We start from the raw sequence: 21,553 nt of genomic DNA, 5'->3' as shown, positions 1-21,553 counted from the left end.
GACAGTCATATATAGACCTACTTTTGCCTTGCTTGTGTTCCATTCAACAATGGGCTTTATGCTCTCATATCGCCCCTGGTTTCTTTACCTAAATTGTTGTTCCCTTTCTTGCTCTGTAAATTGCTTTTGAGGTTTTTGTATGTATTTTATGATAGTGAGTTCAATCGTTAGATTTTGTTACTCTGCCACCTGCTGGACATTTAACAGGAAAAACTATATGAACTATATGAATTAAGACCAATTAGTTGAGTGGAGAGAGTGCTGCCATGTTCCTTTCAGTGTTTTTATTGTTATTTTACTTTCTCTGAATGTAAAGTGCGTGAAGCTAAAAGTAACTGACATTTAGTGATGGCTGTTTAGGCTTCAGCGGTCACATCAGGTGGCTGTCTTTCAATGTTACTAACCCCTATGTAAGAAACAAACACGTAATAAGTGCTTTCTCTATGCAAATATATTTTTAGAATGCCTTTTTTTTTGCTTTTTTTTTCAACCGTTGTCATTATGTGTGTATGGATGGTTACATCTCAGACTCCTGTGAAAAAGGCTCTTCTACTATCAGTTGTTACAGTGTTTTTCATGAGTATATTACTTAAAAGATCTTTGTACCTTTTAATAAGACATTATCAGAACTCGACAGTTTCATGCACCAATGACTGATGAATGATTTCATTCACACCTCACATACTGTAATCATGTCAGTTTCATCTTGTTAAAGATAATGATCCAAGTCTGAATGTAACCATTTTATTGAAATATATCTCGTATAAAGCTCTTGTAACTACGCACTGTTTCAGCACCAAGATCAAACCACAATTAGGTTTGATGTCTTGCTTTGGGTGTGTGGGGCATTGTTGTACGTACATATCTGTCTGCTTAAACCCACAGTTCTCTGTTTTGTTTGTCTTGTGAGGTTATGAGAAACCACCTTTATACAGCTTTCAAATCTCAACCCAATGTTTGTCTGCACCACATCCTGATGGGGAAAGAAGGCTACCATGCCCAACTGACAAAGTCCAAATGTGTATTGTGGAAATACACATGATCATGAAATATGTCTGTTCCAGTTAATTATTGTTGTAAGTTTATAAAATGACAAAAAATACAAATTTCACACACACAGGTTACCACGAGGGGCTGTAGAGCAGAACTGAGCAATTAGTTTTTTTGACTGTATTTTTCTGTTTTGTAACTTGCAAAACAGAAACTGATTTAAAAACAGCACCTTGTGAACAAAGCCAGAAACTATACTTTCATTTCATTCAACAGATAAAGGCCATCGTGCAGGTTAGAGAAAGTGCACGTGGGGTCATGTGAGCTGCAGCTGCATGCCAGAAAAGTGTGAAAACCAGAAAAGCTTTTCCTGCTTAACCTGTCACACACTCATCTGCTTCAAAATTCTGCTGCACCTTCACCCCCCAAGACACAGACGGGTGCCTGCCACAGAGGCAACATGGAGAGGGAGGGCGTGCTGGTCCAGTCTTTTTACTTTGGGAGAATTGGAAGTGAGGCCACGGAGAGGCTGCTGGAGAGGTTTGGACATGATGGCAGCTTTCTGCTGAGGGACAGCGACACCGTGCAGGGGGCCTACTGCCTGTGTGTGAGGTGAGCTGTAATTAGGTTAGGCTGATACAAATTTGACCAAAGAGTGACATTTTTATTCAGTTATGTTGCACTCTCACAAGTTTGTTGGATCGTTCTTTATTTAATGCAAGAAATGACACTGAACATTTTGTACGCTGTCATGTTATTTGCATGTCGTGTATCTGTTAACCACAAGTTCAAGTGTGCCTCCATCAGATTATATTACATGAAATGTACTGTATTTATAAATAGCATTTCATTATCTCAACAATCAGATGTCTTGAGAAAAAGATATCAGCTTGCCTCGCTGTGTTGTGACACAACACTTCACGGAAAACTTCTGAGCACCAAAGTGTCACTCCACAGATAGAACCTTGTTGTTTTTTTTTGAAAAACTCAATACACATATAGGCATAAAAACACAGACATTTAATAGTCATTGAATTATTTCAGCAAGTTTTTCTCCCTCTTCATCAGAACAGACATGCAGTATTTACATTTGCAGAGAAAGAGAGAATCAGGAGTATCGGTCATTTGCCTTGCTGATCGGAAACACAACCACACAAGTCTCATTTTTATCAGAATGCCTTCGGAGACGTGTTTGTGCTCGTGTGAAAGGTCATCGCCAAATTCAAATACAGTGAAACTCAACTAACAGCGGCGTGATTAAAGATAAAAAAAATAAAAAATAAAACCATTTGAGACAGTATGTCCACTTTACTAGCAGAAAGCTAAAAACGTGCACAGTAACATGCTAAGGACTCCTTAGACATTGCATATATTCTACAAACTTTGTTTCAAGGAGTACAGATAGAAACATACCAGGGAAAAAAAGTATTCAAAAAGACTTTTTTTTTTAAAATCAAGTCTTTACATCGTTAGTCCAACTTCATATAAAGAAGTGAGAAAGAGAAACACAATTAGCAGCTTGTGTAATGAGGAAAATGTACAAGAAAGAAAGATGGAAAATATGATGAATATTTAAAGAAATTCCAAATTACTGTTTTAACCGCCTTGCATAAACATTTATGAGTAACCGAGGACTATTTTGACCTCCACCGTGTTGGAGAAAAACTGAACTCACTGAGTCACCCTCTGCCTCAGATCAACATAAAATTTCTCTTTCAGATTTAATGGTTACATTGGAACAACTGCGTGTGTTGGTGCAGTTTCAGATTTTACACATTCTCACCAAATCACTGGTGTTTTGCAGGAAAGCTCCATTTGTGCACACCTACAGGCTTGTGAACTCCACCACTGGCTGGTCCCTTCAGGTGGGTCAACATCTACATGCAGATTGCACATATCCACACACACACACACACACATAAAAGGAAGGATGGTATTTATGATTTGATTTGTGTGGTTGTCAGAGTTCAGGAATCAGACTGCCGAGTTGTAGGACTCTGGAGACACTGATAGAGAACTTAAGAAGTGGCACAGCCTCTGATGTCGGTTTAGTCCCGCTCACAGATCCATTGGACAAAACGCAGCTACAAGAAGGTATGACACCACAGACACACACACTTTATGTGCTACTTTATATGTCCAAATATTATACCTGTCCGTTTCCCTTTGTGTCAATGTGCAAAAGTTCAGTTAAATGCGGTACAAGCACAGTGTGTGTTTTTTCATCCTTGTGGTACATCAAAGAGTTGTTTTTTCAGCTATGACATGTCAGCCTACTCACACAACTCTAACACACTCTCAATGGTCTCCTCTACAGACTTTGTCTACGTAGAAATGTGTAGCAGGAGCTCCGTCTATTGAAATCCAGGAGGCCAACACTGTTAATCAGGCAGACAAACTGAGGATGAAAGAAACATTACGTATGTGACACATCAAGAAGCTCTGTCATTTTTCACATGGGTTGTTTTACTTGACATTAACATTATGTATGAAGAAGAGGCGTCTAATATTATTTTACCACACACGGCCAGTTTCAAATACACTGCCATTGTCATTGAAATGTTTTCAAAATTGGTGTACGAGTGAGTGTGGGAATACAGCTTAGTTTTTTTTTTTTGTTTTGTAAAATAGATTCCGTGAAAATAACAGGATCTCTGTTGTTGTGGTTTCTTTTTCACAGACCTATGGTCTTCATATGTGGTTCGTCAATGCGTGTGTTTGTTGGTGTGTGTGTGTGCGTGTATTTGTTTGTGGGCATAGGTGTGTTTGGCTGTTAAAACACGACTTTGTTCCACCCATAGCCTCAAAGTAACCCTTTAATAGCCTTTAAGTTACTGGTTGTTTGTGTGTGTCATGATGTTTTGTATCATAAAAGAAAGATATTTTACACACTTGTTGTTATTTATTGTAATGTTTTTTCGTACTCAAACACATGTTTGTGTTTTATATCTGCTTGGGGAAGTTATAGTAATGTACAGTTGCCTATTTTATGTGTGCGGTCTGTTTACACATATTTTATCTGAAGCCACAGAAGCACAGTTTCCCCACAAAGTGTGAAAATACAGGAAATGTGGCAATGCATGAGTAGTGGATCATAAAATCTAAAGTGGGTGCACTCATTTCCCCATGTGTTTTATTTGATTATTCATATTTGCAACATAAGAGTCATCTCAGTCATTGGCAATCTACAATATCTATATTTAATCTTGTCAGGTATTACAGTGAGTAAAATGAAAGGAAAAAAAACTGCAGCAGGGATTGAAGGTGAATCACCTGATTTCTTTGGCTGATTTAAAAAAATGACAATACCTGCATCTGCAATGGTTACATATGACTTAAGTATAGACTTTTGGGGTTAACTAGGCCTTTCTCACATATTGTTGAGTTCAAAATGTATTTAATGCTGGTTTGGTGCGTTTTTTTTACCCAGTTACTCTTTTATCTGCAGTTTTATAAGTTGAATGTCTATCTACATGTTGGACTTTTTGCTTTTGTTGTGATTGTCCTGTGTACACAGGAAATACAAAATTGCTCTGTACAAATAAAAGTTGAATAAATGATTTTTTTAAAAACTTAGTCTCCTGGTTTTTGAACATACCAATACCAAAAACTAACATAATACACAGAAAAGGGCAGATACAAGCTTAACAGTACAATAGTACAATACAAACACTGTTACAGAAATCAACAGAAATACAGCAATGAGTTAATAATAATGTTATTTGTGTAGCACCTTTCATACACAGCACAAAATGCAGCTATAAGTGCTTTACAACAAAAGAAATTACATCCACCAAGTGCTTCACATGAAAAGGGCATAAAAAGAACATAAAAGCATGTAAAAAACATAATGTAACATAAAATGTAATATAAAACCCACCTGATAACATTAATAAAAATAAGATAAAATCAAGTGAAAATACAATACAATGGTAATTTGATTCTTAATAAGTGAAAACTCTAAGTATTTCACCATGTGTGCACAATCTGTGAATCGACGCCTAAGTCTCTGAAGCCATAAGCATAACAGAACCTTCCTTTTCCCAACGGACTCACCACTGGTCTCGATTAACTGAAATAAGGCTCATTCATCTTACCCTAGAACGTCTTCCCACAGGTTTAACCTCATTGTGGGTCTTATCTGTGTCAGGTGCAACCCAAAGCAGCCCCGGAAAGAAACCACCATTAGTGGAGGTGTGGGAGTTAAAAACACACACCACAGTCTTTTCTCAAACCTACCAAACACTGACCCCAGCACTCATGAGTTGGATCTCACAGTAATGAATAGTCGTTATATTACCTTGGACTGGGATTCACATACCTGAGTTTCTCCACTTTTGGGTACTACATCACTTCCTTTAACCAGAATGTGACTTGGGGCTGTGGGCCTTTCCACTTCAGTAAAACTAACCAACACACAAGTAGCCTTACACAAGCTGTAACTGGTGTTCTCATTTGAAATACCGAATACTGCAATCAGGAGATGCGGGTTGTAATGGTTGCCAAAAAATACCTGACAGAGTTTTGAAAATAGAGCTCCAAAAATCGGAAAGTTTGGAAGTTATGCCAAAACAAATGAGCAAGAAAGCAATTTTAACTTTAAGGAAATACAATCGATGAAAGTGAATGCATTTTCAATAAGCAGGTGATAATATATCTCACAACTAGATTCAACACACAAAAAGGTATGCACATTTTGTAGAAGCGCTAGTTCCACAATTCAGGGTCATTCAACTGTCAAGTTCAAGTGTATTTCATAAAATAAAAAAAAACTCATGAATACACATGTCCCATTTGTCTGAATGAATAACCAAAAGAATTCATTTGAGCAACATGACCAAGCAGAGCATGCTAGAGCCAAACCCTCCTGCTTGTGATATTTTTATACTTAGCGGTGTTTGTTGTCATATTATTGCACTTTTAAATGTCTATACATGTATTAAAGCATCAATATAGTTTATTTTCTCATGACTGACACAATGACCCAACTTACAAATGTACTTAAACCAAATATCGGAGACAGATTTGCTAGACTGTAAGGCTATAAAAATGCATTGAACACATTTATGTTTTGCTGGATTAGATATTACCTTGGTAGGCGTTTTTAAACTTTAAATGTGTCCTTCCCGTATTGCTTTTAAAATGTCGTTCCGGGGTTTTGCTCTGCATCCTGCACTTCTGTGATCTCTTCCTCAGGCTTAGCTGATGGCACAGGAACCTGGAAACAGAACACAAGAAATAATGCTTTGGCTTTGTTTCCAAGTGTTCCAAGTGCGGTGTGTGTACAGTATGGGCTCATACTTACATTGAAAGTGTAATTTTTTTCAAGGAAATACTTGTACTTGGACGGGGGGCGAGGAATCGGAGGAAACAGAACCTTACATACCCTGAAACACAAACAGAGACACACATAAACAAAATTTAAAATAATGTCAATACACATTTTGAACTCATTCTGCTGCTGATTGCTTTGGATAACATGATAATTTAAGCTTTCTTATTTAGCTTTCATTAGCTTTTTTTTGTTGTAAAACAAAAAGTTGACAAAAGAGTGAAAGTGCCAAAGAAGAAGAAAAGAAGTACATCCTTCCTGTATCTGCTTAGCATCGTCTTTCATTTTGAGTTTTTCCCCTGTTTGGCTATTTTAGGAGTCATGTAGGGGGTTTCTGTCAGCACCTCAAGGAACTTTACAGTAGATGTTTTGCAGTGCCATTTCAGAAAAAAAGACACCACCACCAACTACACTCCTCTCACTTCTCCTTTCTGCATTCTGTTTTCATACTTAACTTCACTGCTTGTGCTGACACTGGGGTCAGCTTTGTCCTTTTGTCTGACTCTGGATGGCCAGTTTCACATTTAAAAGAGGGGACTGAATTGATTTATCAAGTAAGAAACTGCTCGCTGAAGTAGATTTGAAAAAAAAAAAAAAAAAAAAAAAAGAGCAGGTGTGAAGACAGGTAGGGAGTCTTTGTGTGTATGAATCACGCACCAGTCAACAAGTTTGCCATTCAGTACGAGACAGAGAGGAAGAAACAGTACCTCTGATGCCGGACCAGCAGCAGCACAGCCAGGAGGATCATGGGTATTCCAAGTGAAATCGAGATGATCACCGGTATTGAGTATTGAGTTTCTGACTGTTTCACCTCTGCAAGCCCTAACAGACATGCACACATACTGGTTGTGATCATTGTACTGAGGTCAATATAACAGTGCATTCAGTCACCAGCCCTTGGTTAAACCAGTGTTTAAGGTTAATTTAACAAACAGCACTTACGGACAGTGTCACTCCAGTCACTCCAGTCACTCCACCGACTGGATCCATAGCAATCCTCTGTAACCCTTGTCCTTATCCTCACTCTGTAGGTGCGGGTGGGATCAGCATACGGCTTTGTATAAGACTGCTCCGCCACCAAGTGTATGGGTTTCTCCTGTTTTGAAAAGATTCACCAGTAAATGCTCAGTAGATTTACCTCATTTAAATTCTTCTTAGCATATCAGGTCAGATTTTTTTCCGAGTTTATTTATTGCTCATTATTCCTACTGATATGTGCGCTTTAGTCTTCCCCATAATAAAATACTCTAAATGATATATATTATTTCCAGAGTAATCAACAGACATACTCTACCTGATCACCCATATCCAGCTCGTATTCAAAGCATGGCGGATTAGTGACTTTTTGGCTGTAGGGCACATCCCATGTCACCAACAGGCCTTGATCTTTGACTGATACCAAGATGTTTGGTGGAGACAGGACCTCTGTGGCACAAGCAACCCCAAAACAAACAACATAATAAAATACCTGAAACCTTCAGCTTACCAAATTCATTTATGCACCATAATCCATTGCTCTCACATCCGTAAAAGTACAGTAACTCCCATGTGCTTGTCAGTCTGCCAGCAGCCCATTTATAAACTTTCACCAGATTACTAGACAATATACACATCTCACTGGGGGTTAAATGATAGAAAAAAACTGAACTATTGATGCAGAAAAATGTGCACAAAGTTTAGTAATCTGTAAGTGAGACGTTTGCTGGAAGCAAATGCTGAGTCAGAAAAGGGATGAGACAGACTTTTAGGAGAAAATGTCAGTAAAATATTGGTAAAATTACATATTTGTTATTTTAATATTATATGAATGTTTCTCAAAATTACATTATGACATTACTGTTATTACATTGACTTTTCTCTCAAAATATTATGACTTTACTCTTTCACATTGTTTCCCCAATAATGGCCCTAATACTGACACAAAGTCAAGATTCAATCCTCTGGCAGCAATAGGACTTCTAGTATGAGCCTCTGGTAACCTCACAAGGATCTTGCCTTGCATTTTGCGTAGCTGATTTAAATTACAGATAGTGTTTTGTACATTTGTTGGTTAATACCAAACAGTCAACTGAAAAGCAATCCTACTGATAAAAAGATGGTAAATATCTATTATCATATTAAGTGATAAAACCAAAATACAATGATACCAAGTGCAGATTAAAAATATGGATGTCATTGAAGACTATAGTAATATTTGCAAATATAACAGTTTTTTGTCTTGGTAGCATTACCTATCAAGGCATGTGCATATTCGCAGGAGTGGACTGTCTTGTTGGGCATGCAGGAATTGGATGTTGTGAATTGGAGGACTACATATGTGTCATTGTAGTCATCCAGAACCATAGATCCTGATCCGACTCTACCCTCAGACAGAAGGCTCGGGGGGTCAACTGTTGTATCAGTATCACAAATACTGGATGAATAGACAGAGAGATTCACACTGAAAACAATTCATACATTTGAACTTGTCTGTATTGTAAATGTTTTCATTTTGTTTTCTTAAAGGTGAACAGTACTCAATCTCCACTAGTTAAATGGTTATTTTTACAAGTTGGTTTTGATCAGAAGAAAAGCTCATTTTGCCTCCTGTTGTTACTCAATAGAACCATATTATGTTATATGGGTAATGTGTCATTAAAAAAAATGAATACCTGATACAGACAAAAAGTTGAGCATCCTCCTGCAAAGTGTGGAATGACCAGGAGCAGTTGAGTATATTTGTTGGATAAATGAAGCAGGAAATGTTATTGCCATCAAAATTCTCACAAGACTCCACCTGCAGTGAAGAATTATGCATGTTAAACTGAAATAGTTTCACAAACAAAATAACACAAATGTGAAGGGCAGACACTGTGCATATTAATCTGTATTGAAGCAGCAGGCTGTGGACTAAAAAAAACATCCTCACTTCTCTGTCTGGACAGACATCTAGATCACTGGCCTCTGTCTCTGTTAAAAGAGAACGTACATTAAATTAGATTAGAGATCAACACGAGAGAAACACAAATAGAACTGATGTTAGCTAAGTAAGTTCTTCCTTTGAGAATGTACACACAGCAAGGAGCAGACTATTGTGCTTTATTCACCCAAATGTTTTCATCTATTGTTGCTTTTATCAACTTAATGTGTTTGTTTTTTTGTCCATTTTTAAGAGCTGTACCGAGGCAAATTCCTATCAACCTATCTAGATGTATTATACTAAAGTATACTTAAGTATTGAAATGATTTTAATTGAATTTATCAGGGTAGTGGAGGAAGTCAGTGTTGTTCCTTTCCACAAAGAAAGTGGAAACAAACTCAGACACTACCCCGATGGAGGCAAGATAGCCAAAAAATGTTGGTAAATAAAGCATCAGAAAAGTTGTGATAGCCATGGATCATCATACATAAAGTTATATCCGCAGTGTGTGTGTGTGTGTGTTTGTGTGTGTGACAGAGAGAGAGAGGGAGAGAGAGTAGTCACCCACCACTTTGTGAGAACCAGAACCAGAACAGAATCAGCAAACTGGACCCAAATATCAGCTTCATAGCCAATCTAGGGGTTTTACACACACACACACACACACACACACACACATATAAAGACAGAAAAATAGACATACATAAACACTCACTACTGAGCATAGAGTGTTTTGCCATATACAGTAGATATAGAGACATATCCATCCACACAAGTAATTTCCTGGCTTTTCATACTTCCCCTTTTTAAATGCTCACATTAAGAGGCGAACTGCTGGTTAGGCATCTAAATATAATATCATAAAAATACACAGCTTTTCTCACAAGTGTTCATTTTATTCTCTGTTATGTTTAATTGTGAGTTTGAAAAACATGTGCTATTCCACTGCCTCAAACAGCTTTGACATTTTCCATAAAAAAAGAAAGAATAACCAGAGAGAATACTAGTGCTTTGTTTTGTTGACACACTCGGCTACACCACTCTCTCTCAAAATGAAAAAATGGGCATACCCATGAACAATTATCTACTTTAGATTTGAGGTTTGTTCTATATATTATGTGACACAGCATACTATATTTCAGAACACCATTGTTGTAAATAGCAGTATTGTAAAGAAGCTCTTACCTCCCGCTGTCGCTGACTGTCGCTCTTTGAGACAGTGACACATTTCTCAGGAAAGGAGAAGCATGACGTCACATACTGTAGGCTACAGGAAACCATCTTAACCTCTCTACTTTTCTGGTTTAAGTCCAAGTGATGGATGCGTAGTAAATACACTAGCTATTAGTAAAAGACTGAATGAGTAACTTTTTTTAAAATGAAATAGAGGAATAAAGGTTACCAATCAAGCAACTTCTTCAATACATTTTTCAGTCATGGAATAGGAACTTTCTGAATAAAATTGGTAGCTTTTTTAAAAAGTATTATGACTAATTTTGTCATAACAAAATTGGTCACTTAAAAATATTAAATCAATCATCAGACATTTTTATTTTTATTTGTTAACTTTTAGAAAGTAACCTTATTAGTAACTTTTTAAAGGAAACTGGAAGCTTTAAAAAAAAAAACATAATTAAAATCAGTAATTTTTCTTTTTATTCATTAACTTTTTTAAGTAATTAAATTGGTAACTTTTTGAAATAAAACTGGATTTAAAAAAAAAGGTTACAGATTCAGTAAGATAAAATTGGTAACTTTAAAAAAAGAATTAAACTTCACCAATCATTAATTTTAAAAACAAAACTTGTTATATGAATACTGAATGTCCCACCCAACGCCCACATTTTTGTATTTCAGGAGCTGTCAGTTGGCATGTAATCAGATCATAATGGGGCTCCTGGTAATTAGTGTTTAATTGAAGGCAGGTGTGTTGGAAAGGTCAACCAGTTATATATATAACAGTACAAGCACCAGTTATAAGACTAGTACTAATTTGATTAATCAAGATACAGCTACGTGCAGCAACTTTTACAACAGTTGTGCATTAAACCCAATTAAAGGTGATATTGGTTGGATGGTCCCCCAGGCTCACTTCCTGAGGGACGGTCTGAGATAATAACCAAATGTTTGACACTTGGGTTTTGGGTGTGTCCTTGTCTGGTTTAATCATGTGAGGAAGTGAGGCTGGTGGTGTCTTGCATTAGACTCTATAGGCGGGGACACTCAAATGGTTTTTTGCTAGCTAAGCGGATGACTAATGACAGATTGCACTCCTGTGGTGTAAGAAGGTCAGAGAGTATACAGTGACTTGATGATAGCAACCAGAGATGTTTATATATACAGTGCGGCTTGAAAGTTTTTGAACCCTTTAGAATATAGTTAATTTGTACAGTGCTATTTTATATGCATTTATATGCATGAATGACACAAATGACTTGGTGCAGTGGTGCAACAGTCTGGATGTTCTGTATGTTTGAATACAGCTGCAGGTGAACAACATCTAACTTCATATCACAGCCTGAAGCACAGCAGCAGGTGAGTTCTGTTCCCTGTATGTTACAGCTGCAGTTATGCAACTAATGTCAATATGGACAAATCCAGACACATTTTACTATAATTCTATCAAATATTCACTATTAGTTATGAACATATGTAACTCATCCTGTACATCTGGAATGTTTTATCCACAGATGGATGCTAGGGAGTATTTTTATTATGTCAGTACTTTGGCCAAACCTTTAACCATTTTCTAACCCTTCACAATGACAGAAAGTCATGGGAACTGCAGCTTATACACACACACACACACACACACACACACACATTTCATTTCTTTTATTTTCATTCATTCATTCTTTTTTTTCATTTTTATTATCTATTGTTAAATGGTTTCTTACATATTTGCATTATCATGGTAACACTAGTGCAATAAAATATATTGAATCATAAATATAATTTCCATATTAGGAAAGGGAACATAGCCAATTTAAATACTAATCAATATTAGACTGCAACCATCTATATTCATTCAAGATGTCTACAGGACACATTAAAGCTAGAATAACTTTTTTCACTCATGTAATTGAACAGTTCTGGTCAAACGTTATGTATAATTTATGCTTCAGATGAGTTTATTGCCTGATGTGTTGTAAGTTATGAATCATTGTGTGTCCTTACTAAAGGATTAATAACTATATTTGCATGTATGTCTAGATTTGTCTGCAGGTGAAGGAACAACAGACACAACATACACTGTTACTACTCTACAGCCTGCAGACACCATCAACTGGAACATATCCTGAGGTATGTGAGTCCATCAAGGCAGCAGCTATAGATATGGTGAGGACAGAGTTAGTCAGCAGAGGCCATATCAGGTAAAATAAGGCCTGACCAGTAATGGACTCAATGGATAGACTCATCATAGAAGGAGTCATCTATCCAGTGTAATCTATGAATAACCAAGTGCCAGTGTCTTATATGTTACTAACAGAAAGTTGGTAATATTTAACAATTTATTCATTCTTTGATACATGATTGGTTTCTTTGAGAAGTAATTTATGAAAATAAAAAAATATATTTTTGTCTTGAAACCATTGTGGTGTCTGATGTTTTTCCATATTTTTACTGTAGAATGAGCGGGTGGTGACGAGGCAGCACTGGTGGGATGATTTGGGTGGAATGTGGTTGGGTGAGGGCACCAAATCCTTATCTCGCCTCGGGCATCAAAATGGCTAGAGCTGGCCCTGCTGTCAGGAAGATCGTTTACAAATTGAAGACGTCCAACACCATTGTTGGACGGCAGGGTTACAAGGGGAAACCTACTTCTCTCCAAAAAGAACATTGCTGCTGTCTACGGTTCGCTCAAGACGACGTGGATAAGCCAGAAGGCGATTGGAAAAATGTTTTGTGGATGGATGAGACCAGAATTGAACTTTTCGACTTGAAGCATTACGTTTGGTGATGATATCCCATCAGTGAAACATGGTGGTAGTAGTATCGTGGTTTGGGCTGCTTTGCCTCCTCTGAACCAGGACAGCTTGCAATCACTGAAGGAGCTATGAGGTCTGAGTGGTACCAGCAAATTCTACAGGAAAATGACAAGGTATCGGTCTGTGAACTGAAGCTCAACAGAAGGTAGGTCATGAAGTAAGACAACAGCCATAAACACACAAGTCGCTCTAAAAAAGAACGGTTAGAGCAGAAGAAAGATAATGTTTTGGAATGGCAGAGTCAAAGTCCTGACCTTAATCTTAAAGAAATACTGTGGAAGGACCAGAAGCAGGCAGTTCATGCAAAGAAGCCCTCCAACATTCCTGAGTTGAAACTATTCTGTCATCAGGAATGGGCTTAACTTCCTCCAAGCTAATGTTCAGGGCTGAAAAACAGTTACAGGAAATGTTTGGTTGTTTTTGCTGAAAGGGGGGGGTCAAACCAGTTACCGAAAGCAAGGGTTCTCATACTTTTGCTTCACACAAATATGATAAGAGATTCCTCTTCTTTAAATAACGCCTCCCAGACTCACACCCATTATCCCATTGATTGAAACACTCTAATTTCAACATTACATTATTTTCCATGTTATTTATCTTGGAAACAGGTAGATAATAACTAGCCAATGACTAAAAAACATAAAAGATGACAACAAAACGAAAAACAATTCTGCACATAAAGTAGTGTTCTGACAGTTTGCGACATTTGGACATTGTGATATTGTAGTCTGCGTGACAATTTCTCAAGACTGAGAGACATTTCTCAGTGTAGATGATCAAAAGTAGTTCCCTGACCGGGAATCGAACCCGGGCCGCGGCGGTGAGAGCGCCGAATCCTAACCACTAGACCACCAGGGACCGCTGTTGACATTTGTAGGTGAATTCATATATGAAGGTGACATGACATCACTAGTTCTTAGTATTCATATTGACATTTCTACCGACAACATTTAGAAACAATCGTTTGTTTAAAAAAAAAAAAAAAGCTGCTCCTCAACCTTTTATCCTCTACACTGGTAAAAGCGAGACCACTTCCGATAAAGCATAAACCTCAACTTTGTATATCAACAGCTTGTCTACTAGGTTAAGTTGTCGAGTGCATCGTTGATCGTTTTACACTCACTTTACTGTGATACTCATTACTGTCCCTTGTGGCCACGGGGCTAAAAACACCACTCGAGATAGTCTTGGCGGTAATTGAAGTTGTTGTGGATGTTTCCTCACTATCAATCCACTTCACAAGCCCTCCACTGGGTGGTGGACACGTATCACATACATGCATTTCCATTGTCTCTCCACTACATCTCACCAGCCCTTTTAAGTCTCGAGAAGGCGGCTTTGCAACATGCCCTCTAAGCGTTGTTTCATTTGAGGTGGAGTTTTGAAACGATAGCGGCACAAGAACAGGAACTTCTTCCAAGACTCACTGTACTGACAGTAAAATCGACAGGGAAGACTTCCTGACAGTAAGTTAATTTAACTATATGCTTCAGTTTAGTTATTAAACGATACTTTTCATTCTGTCGTCGTAGAAAGTGGTCAAAGTTAGCCGGAAACATTCTGACGCTGTGTAGAACCAGGCGTAAAATATAGAGACGACTGAAGTTTGCTTGAATCCCAACCGGCTAGTTACATTTTAAAAGCCATATTAGCTAATTTTACAGGCAAACTAGTCACAGGTAACTGAAACCTGTTGCCTCGTGAGTGAAGAAGCTACTAAACGAAAAGGTAATCTGTGCCATTGTGGCTCTGAGTGGTAGTTATAACAATGCTACTACAGTAAGTAACTAGTTTTTATATGATTAAACGACAGTTTGCTTGTCTCCAAACTAGTTCGTTTAAGATCCATATTAACGCATTTTGCAGGGAAACCAGGCACACATGCAACTGAATTTGACAGTAGAAACCTGTTTCCTTAATCTCACTGGAGTGAATGCTACAAAATGAGTAATTATAGTGCAATATGTGCCATATAGCTCTGAGTGATGAAGCTATGAAACTATAGCCTATTAGTTTCCAAAAACAGGGTTTGACTCCAAGGGTAATAAAGCAGAAACCCAGTATTCCTGTATTGACTGTTGCACTTTAAGAGCAACATGAATTCTCATGAATATCTTGTTGTTTGTGTTTCTGTGTCTCTATTTCAGATTCATCATGTCAGCCAAAGACACAGTGAGACGTAATAAAACAGCCATTCTAGAGACTTTGTGTGGAGACCAAAAGCTGATCCTCAACAAGGTTCATGAGAAGAAACTTATAACTCAGCGTGAGTACAACAACCTTAAAAACATCAACAAAGAAGATGTAGAGGGGCACGTCATTGCACTTGTGGATAAGATCATGGATAAAGGAGAGGACACCTGCCGAGACTTCCTGAACCTCCTGCAAACTGATGAGGACGTGAAGACGACTTTCCCAGACTTGAAGAACATACAAAAGAATGACACCTGCCTTTTACCTTTGCCTGTCCAAGCAACTCGTTCAGTTAACAGTGGTATGTTAACACACACAAGTTCAGTACAGAAATGACTGTCTAGCATTCCTCATATAGAAGCCCATGGTGTGTTTCACATGAAACAACTTACGGCTTCATCAAAAAGTACAGAGTTTCATGTTGGGAAGTATAATTCTGTTTTACTCTGATTTCCGCAGACGGTCCTTCACAAGAGAGCAAAAGGCGGAAGGAGGTGAGGTCTTTACCTAAACATGAAACAGCACACTTTGTTACAATGCTTGAATCAGTATGTTTATGCAGACTTTCTTAAAAAGACACAAGACGGAGTTTAAATACTTTTTCCTCCTCACAGATTACTACAAGACATGTTGCCATCGCAAGGCCTGCAGACAGAAGCTTATTAGCGCATATTAGCTTAGTAATACTGTTATATCTCATAAAAGATACACAAGGAAATAGAAGTCAATATAATCCCTTAAAGGAGAGGTTTACAATTTTTCAAGTATCTACTGAATTTACAGTCTTTTAGTGAAAATGTGAACCTGTCCTTTAAGTAAAACTCTAAGTAAAGTATTTGAATGTCAGAAATGATCCACTCCAGTCATTTTCAACATCAGGCTGTAGAAATGTCCAACTGTAGTTCTGTTTTCATTGTTTTTAGGACGACCAGTATCAGTTGAACAGCCATCCTGTTGGCCTCTGTGTGATCATAAACAACGAGAATTTCACAGATGGCAGAGTGAGAAGAGGAACCGACAAAGATGCTCGTATGTAGCGGAGGAGACAGATTCACAGTTTTACACTATTGTTTTGTTTATTGGTGGTTTAAACTTCAAGTTTTTTAACTTAAATTTTCTGCAGGAAGTTTGGCAGAGGTGTTCAGCTGGCTGGGCTTCAGAGTGCTGATGTGTAAAGATCAAACCAGGGACCAGATGGATCGTGCACTGAAAGTCTTTGCCTCTCTGGACGACGCCTCTCAGCTGCAGGAGTTCAACGTAGAGGAGTGGTCTGGCAGTGGATTCACTGGTCTTCAGGAGGCTCCTAAACATGGCGATGCCTTCATCTGCTGTGTTCTGAGTCACGGATCACTGGGTGTTGTTTCAGGGACTGATTGCGAGCATCTCTCCATTAAACAAATGACTACAACATTCAAGGCGACAGATCACTCAGCTCTCACTGGCAAGCCCAAAGTGTTCCTGATCCAGGCCTGCCAGGGGAAGGATCGACAGCCAGGAGTGTTATCACCAGATCTGCAGGCTGACGATTCTGAATCAATGTTCATCCCTCGGGAAGCCGATTTTCTGGTTGCCATTGCCACTGTTGAAGATTATGTATCAATGAGACATATAATTGATGGGAGCTGGTTTATCCAGTCTGTGTGTCAGCAGTTAAAGGAGGGCTGTCTGAGGTAAATATAAAACTCAAAATTATATGTTGAAATATTTACTAGTAAAAAATGATAAACTTCTCTGCTCCACAATATTTCATCAACCTGTTGATATTCTAGTTAATGCAATGTATACTGTACCATTTATCTGATCATAGCACTGACAGTGAGTAATATGTTTTTGTACGCTGCATATTGTTTCAGGGGTGAGGACACCACCGCAATCCTTCACCGTGTCAACAGTGAAGTAAGCCAGAAAGAGGGCTCCCGTAACCTAGGTAAAGCCAAGCAGATGCCTGAAGTTAGGTTCACCCTGAGGAAGAAACTTGTGTTGTCGCCACATCACAACTGAAGCTCCATCTCCACAACAAAAGGGAAATAATTAGAGGCACTGCTTAGGCGATGACAAGGACAATGTATGGGACAGACTCAAAGTTAACTACAGTGATCATGTTGGTTGTAATGAAGGAATATAACACGCAGTGTAACAGTGTGGCTCACAGATGTGTTCAAGGTTTCTGGACAAGTTCTGTTGTACAGAGACTGCACAGACAATATTTTTTAGTAGAATAAATTGTTGATTTTTGATTTTGGTCTTTCTGTGTGATTTGTTGACAATAAGAAACATATAGAATACCACCAGACTTACCCTTTAATGTGAAAAACCTGTGGCGATACTCAAGTGAAGTACAAGTACAATTTTGTATGTACGTAGTTACATTCCACCACTGGTTAACATAAGCGGCTGTAACTCTGCTAGCCCTCACTAATAGGAATTATGACATCTGCCCTCAGGTACAACCCTAAAACATTTTTATAAATCAATTTTATTATTGAATTAATGTAAAGAAAGAAACAAAACACATTAAAAGCATATTGGACTGTTCTTTCCACGCCTGTACAGCAGTGCAGTAAAAAAACTGGGCCATGGTTGAACCTAATTGCTGACCCCTGCATTATAGTAACACAATGTCTTCGTGTCTGCAAGATTAAGAAAAAAGCCATTTATCACTTTTGTTTTTTGTTTGTTTTTGCCTCTTTAAAAATTGGCTTATTTTGGCTTAAATTTTGGCTATTGTCATTATTTTGAACTTTCCTATTTTTAGTTTTAACAACAACAAAAAACACTAACCTACAAACCTTAAGAGATCAGTCTACAGGATTTGAGTGCATCTGCATTGGTGGGGGATAACGTCCAGATTCTGCTGCACGCATGTAACCATCTTTACGGTACTGTAGCATCGTTGCCATGGCAGCTCGTCCAGATTCGGTTGCACGCTTACAACCATCTTTACGATACTGCAGCGTCGTTGCCATGACAGCTCGTGTATCCGAAACAAGGCTGTACATACAAGTACAGTAAAAGGCTGCTTGGCACAAAAATGACAAAAACAACCTATCTGTCGCCACAAAGGTCTGCCTTTTAAAGCTAGTTTACCTACACACGGACTTATTTTGCTACAGGGAGCATCTGCCTTAAATAAAGGCAGCGTTGAGGATGGAAGCCCCGCTGGAAGACGACACTCCTGCCGGTGCCTTAGCGGGGACTAAAGGACCCGACTACGGAGAGGAGTTGAAAGCCTCTGACGAAGCTATCACATTCATGTCCAGCATTGGTAAGTTGACTTGTTTTCTCTCTAGTCCAGCCCATAGAGTCAAAGGGAGACAGACATTACGTACGCCTGAGAGTTAACACCACCTGGTTTTGGCACATCTTGAGATGCTACACAGAATTTACAAGGAAGCTGTTCGTCTCATGTAAGCAATTAGCAGAATGTCAGCTTAAGAAATGTTTGAAATGGTCCTGTTATGACTTTTGTCCAATCTAAAGTTCCCTTACCCTCCTCAGAGCCTGCAGAACTGCAGAAGTGTGTGTTTCCAGACTCCCTGGTGACTGTGTCGGAGGGCGGCAGAGACCTGGGGAAGTTCAGTGTGACAGTGGAGTTTGCTCTGAGAGTCCAGCAGCCCTGTATGCTGCTACACGCTCAAAGCCAAGGAGCCATCGACGACTCCCCCTGTGGAACAACAGTGACAGGTGAGGGGAGGCAAAGACGGGTCGATCTCCATTGTTATGTCCATTTACAGGTGGGTCAGTATACCCTATCTTCATTTCTTTTTTCCTGCCTTCATTGTCAATTTAAGCCTACCTAACCACAGACCTGGAGGTGCTGGAGGAAGATTACCACGAGTATGTGAAGGTGAGTTTCTTTTGAACACACAACACTGTAGATCAGCTGTTGCACTAAATGAAAACATTGTACCCTGATTAATGTCCATTGTACATTGGACACTTGCTTGCCTTCCATTCTTATGTCATTTTATCGGCTGTTTATTTTGCATTTCCTGCCTTTAAACACATGTGAATCCCTCCTTCAGCTTGAGGGACACAGTTTGGACAAGAGGTGTCGCATGGTGCAACATGACGGGCAGATGATGATCGATAAAGTTACCACCGTAGGAGAGGTGAGAGAAGAAGTGATAGAGTGAGAGTCAACAGCCCCAGACCTTGTGAACATTTTTATATAAAATAGATGCTAACAAAAACCTAAAATCTCAGACAACTTGCACTTGTACCATTTTGCAAAATGAGGATCTAAATGTCCATCTGATAACAGTTTTAATACAAATTTAAATTTACACTGCCATGGTGATATACTTTTATGAAAACTTAGTTCTTGATTATCTCAACTTTACACCACCAATCATAAAATTCTTGCTTGTTTACTGTGAGGTGTAATTGTTTTTGTATGTGTTTGTGTGTGCAGGAGGTGACGAAGGAGAGTGTTTCTTATCCCATGTCTGCAGTAAGAGGGCTGGTAACCGAAGGTTCCAATTTACTGCTGATGCGTCTGATTGCTTTGAGGAAGAAGGTGCCAGAACACATGACCTTCATCTCCTTCGACCAGGGATTACGCATCATCCACACCACCTTTGTAAGTAATTCAGTCTGTATGAGACCTCTTGCTCATTCAGTGTCTGATCTTTGAATGTGAGATTTTTTTTTTCTCTCTCAGAAAAAGTGTCTAATTATGAACTCCGATTATCTGTTTGCGGTCAGAGTGAGCTGGGTCTGAAGCACATGGAGGTTGAGGGTGAAACTGTGGAGGTCTTCGGGATAGAGAGGATTGTTCATTCTGTGGAGGACAGCCCCACCACCTGGCAGTGCTACTTCCTGCCTGATGGGTAAGCTCAATGAGTATACTTCTCCAGGTTTCTACCACTCTGACAATTTTACTAATAATTTGAATGAAAAAGAATGGTTATCTTCATTTTTAAGTAAATATGTAAATGTAAAAATGTGTTGTGTTATGGTAATGCATTGAAAATCTGGCCAATTTCAACAACTAGTCTTAGAGGACTAAGAGAAGGACGGATTTAAGGTGGCTGTTTCTGTCGCCCTGTATCGCTTGATGTGAGGACATGGATGGGGACTGGTACACTATTGACTGGATACAAGATTGCGTAACATGTCAGGGGCGGATCCAGGTTTTAATGAGGGGGGTTCACATTAATTATGTGGTGTTGTCAGTTACTAGAAAATAGCAAGGCATTTTATTAGCCTTGCAATTCTACTCAAGTAAGTTTCAAAAACTAAAACTGTTCTTCAAGCAATATTTTTAGCAAATCATTAAGTTATTCTTAATACTCAAGAGTCCATTTATGACTTTGATGCTGAGTAAATCAAAAACTTGATGAATTTGTTGAGCAATTTGTTTTCTTTTATCAGGCATTTGGCCAGCAGAGTGCAGGTGGGATCACCGGTCACAATGAGGATTCTGCGGCTGCCTACACAGCTAGAAGAAGGTAGCATTTCTCACACGTATGTAAACTCACTCTCATATGTAACAGAGTCAGTGATGTTGTTTGTATGTGTGCGTGCATGTTAGGTTTTGAGAACATCCCCCTGGTTTGGGAAGAAGACATGCAGATGCGTTCCAAGTTCCTGGACAGAAAGGTGAGCAGTAATGTTCACATATGATAAAGACACTGGCTCAATATTTGACCCATTTATTCAGACAGACTGTACCTGAACAATATTGTTCCTCCAGTACATCTCATCATACAATATAAATCGTTAAAGCAGAATATGACTGTATGTTTATGTCTCGGTGTGGCAGGAGGAGCTGAAGGCGGACCATGCTTCATACCTGAGACAGCATCCAGAGATCCGTGCCCTCATATCTGACTTCTTGCAGTTCTTGCTGCTGAGGAAACCAGATTATGTCTTCCAATTTGCCAGAGAGTACTTCCTCCCATTTGCTTCCCACCGTCCTCAGGAACCAAGTGTGAAAGCCCCGTCACTGTGAGAGCACAACCAAGGGCACCTCCACATTCTCAGAATCAGTCTTATATAAATGTCTTTTCTTCTGAGTGATAGATGGCTAGTGGTATAACAGGAAACATGGTGGAGATGAACAGTAACTTTCAAACCTGAGCTGTGTGATCTTGCCAAAAAACTGTAGTGATCAGAATAAAGTGGTTTGTTTCAAACACAGTACGT

At 38.7% G+C, this 21,553-nt stretch overlaps 4 protein-coding genes and 1 non-coding gene across 6 annotated transcripts; 3 read left to right on the top strand and 2 right to left on the bottom strand.

Moving 5' to 3' along the window:
* Positions 1 to 798: 798 nt before the first annotated feature.
* Positions 799 to 3,881, top strand: LOC121908775 (SH2 domain-containing protein 1A-like). The gene is made up of 5 exons (XM_042429050.1): positions 799 to 1,076; positions 1,267 to 1,602; positions 2,795 to 2,855; positions 2,955 to 3,084; positions 3,308 to 3,881. The coding sequence occupies exons 2-5, from the start codon at positions 1,451 to 1,453 to the stop codon at positions 3,349 to 3,351; spliced, it is 387 nt and encodes a 128-aa protein (XP_042284984.1). The 5' UTR covers positions 799 to 1,076; positions 1,267 to 1,450; the 3' UTR covers positions 3,352 to 3,881.
* A 972-nt stretch (positions 3,882 to 4,853) lies between these two features.
* LOC121908708 (granulocyte-macrophage colony-stimulating factor receptor subunit alpha-like) lies at positions 4,854 to 10,505 on the bottom strand. Its single transcript, XM_042428935.1, has 10 exons — positions 10,407 to 10,505; positions 9,790 to 9,857; positions 9,231 to 9,271; positions 8,974 to 9,098; positions 8,554 to 8,735; positions 7,617 to 7,747; positions 7,265 to 7,418; positions 7,030 to 7,144; positions 6,296 to 6,377; positions 4,854 to 6,208 (listed from the first exon to the last, which is right to left on the bottom strand). Exons 2-10 carry the CDS (start codon positions 9,848 to 9,850, stop codon positions 6,128 to 6,130), a joined length of 972 nt encoding a protein of 323 aa, XP_042284869.1. The 5' UTR covers positions 9,851 to 9,857; positions 10,407 to 10,505; the 3' UTR covers positions 4,854 to 6,127.
* Positions 10,506 to 13,996: 3,491 nt separating this feature from the next.
* On the bottom strand, positions 13,997 to 14,068 carry trnae-cuc. Its single transcript has one exon. It is a non-coding gene; the product is annotated as a tRNA-Glu (tRNA).
* A 309-nt stretch (positions 14,069 to 14,377) lies between these two features.
* On the top strand, positions 14,378 to 17,640 carry LOC121907926 (caspase-8-like). Of its 2 annotated transcripts, none has more exons than XM_042427478.1 (6): positions 14,378 to 14,676; positions 15,358 to 15,704; positions 15,863 to 15,897; positions 16,327 to 16,432; positions 16,527 to 17,073; positions 17,257 to 17,640. In XM_042427478.1, exons 2-6 carry the CDS (start codon positions 15,365 to 15,367, stop codon positions 17,402 to 17,404), a joined length of 1,176 nt encoding a protein of 391 aa, XP_042283412.1. In that variant the 5' UTR covers positions 14,378 to 14,676; positions 15,358 to 15,364; the 3' UTR covers positions 17,405 to 17,640. The 2 variants fall into 2 exon arrangements, with proteins under 2 accessions (XP_042283412.1, XP_042283413.1); XM_042427479.1 differs by lacking the exon at positions 14,378 to 14,676 and adding an exon at positions 14,766 to 14,938.
* Positions 17,641 to 18,346: 706 nt separating this feature from the next.
* LOC121907927 (ciliogenesis associated TTC17 interacting protein) lies at positions 18,347 to 21,545 on the top strand. The gene is made up of 9 exons (XM_042427480.1): positions 18,347 to 18,668; positions 18,902 to 19,087; positions 19,195 to 19,250; positions 19,429 to 19,515; positions 19,818 to 19,985; positions 20,111 to 20,235; positions 20,780 to 20,856; positions 20,940 to 21,007; positions 21,171 to 21,545. Exons 1-9 carry the CDS (start codon positions 18,551 to 18,553, stop codon positions 21,357 to 21,359), a joined length of 1,074 nt encoding a protein of 357 aa, XP_042283414.1. The 5' UTR covers positions 18,347 to 18,550; the 3' UTR covers positions 21,360 to 21,545.
* The last annotated feature ends 8 nt before the right edge of the window (positions 21,546 to 21,553 follow it).

The sequence above is a fragment of the Thunnus maccoyii genome, chromosome 12 (assembly GCF_910596095.1).
Source record: "Thunnus maccoyii chromosome 12, fThuMac1.1, whole genome shotgun sequence".
Lineage (NCBI taxonomy): Eukaryota > Metazoa > Chordata > Actinopteri > Scombriformes > Scombridae > Thunnus > Thunnus maccoyii.
Note: the sequence above shows the minus strand (reverse complement) of the source record. Positions and strands in the feature narration are given on the sequence as shown.

Coding starts and splice junctions, on each gene's coding strand:
- LOC121908775 (XM_042429050.1), top strand. CDS start 1,451: ATGGAGAGGGAGGGCGTGCTGGTCCAGTCTTTTTACTTTGGGAGAATT. Junction 1,603..2,794: donor GCCTACTGCCTGTGTGTGAG/GTGAGCTGTAAT, acceptor GGTGTTTTGCAG/GAAAGCTCCATTTGTGCACA. Junction 2,856..2,954: donor CCACTGGCTGGTCCCTTCAG/GTGGGTCAACAT, acceptor TGTGGTTGTCAG/AGTTCAGGAATCAGACTGCC.
- LOC121908708 (XM_042428935.1), bottom strand. CDS start 9,850: ATGAAGCTGATATTTGGGTCCAGTTTGCTGATTCTGTTCTGGTTCTGG. Junction 9,272..9,789: donor GTTCTGGTTCTCACAAAGTG/GTGGGTGACTAC, acceptor CTCTTTTAACAG/AGACAGAGGCCAGTGATCTA. Junction 7,748..8,553: donor ATATGCACATGCCTTGATAG/GTAATGCTACCA, acceptor CTTGTGCCACAG/AGGTCCTGTCTCCACCAAAC.
- LOC121907926 (XM_042427478.1), top strand. CDS start 15,365: ATGTCAGCCAAAGACACAGTGAGACGTAATAAAACAGCCATTCTAGAG. Junction 15,898..16,326: donor AGAGCAAAAGGCGGAAGGAG/GTGAGGTCTTTA, acceptor CATTGTTTTTAG/GACGACCAGTATCAGTTGAA. Junction 17,074..17,256: donor TTAAAGGAGGGCTGTCTGAG/GTAAATATAAAA, acceptor ATATTGTTTCAG/GGGTGAGGACACCACCGCAA.
- LOC121907927 (XM_042427480.1), top strand. CDS start 18,551: ATGGAAGCCCCGCTGGAAGACGACACTCCTGCCGGTGCCTTAGCGGGG. Junction 19,251..19,428: donor ATTACCACGAGTATGTGAAG/GTGAGTTTCTTT, acceptor TCCCTCCTTCAG/CTTGAGGGACACAGTTTGGA. Junction 21,008..21,170: donor CCAAGTTCCTGGACAGAAAG/GTGAGCAGTAAT, acceptor TCGGTGTGGCAG/GAGGAGCTGAAGGCGGACCA.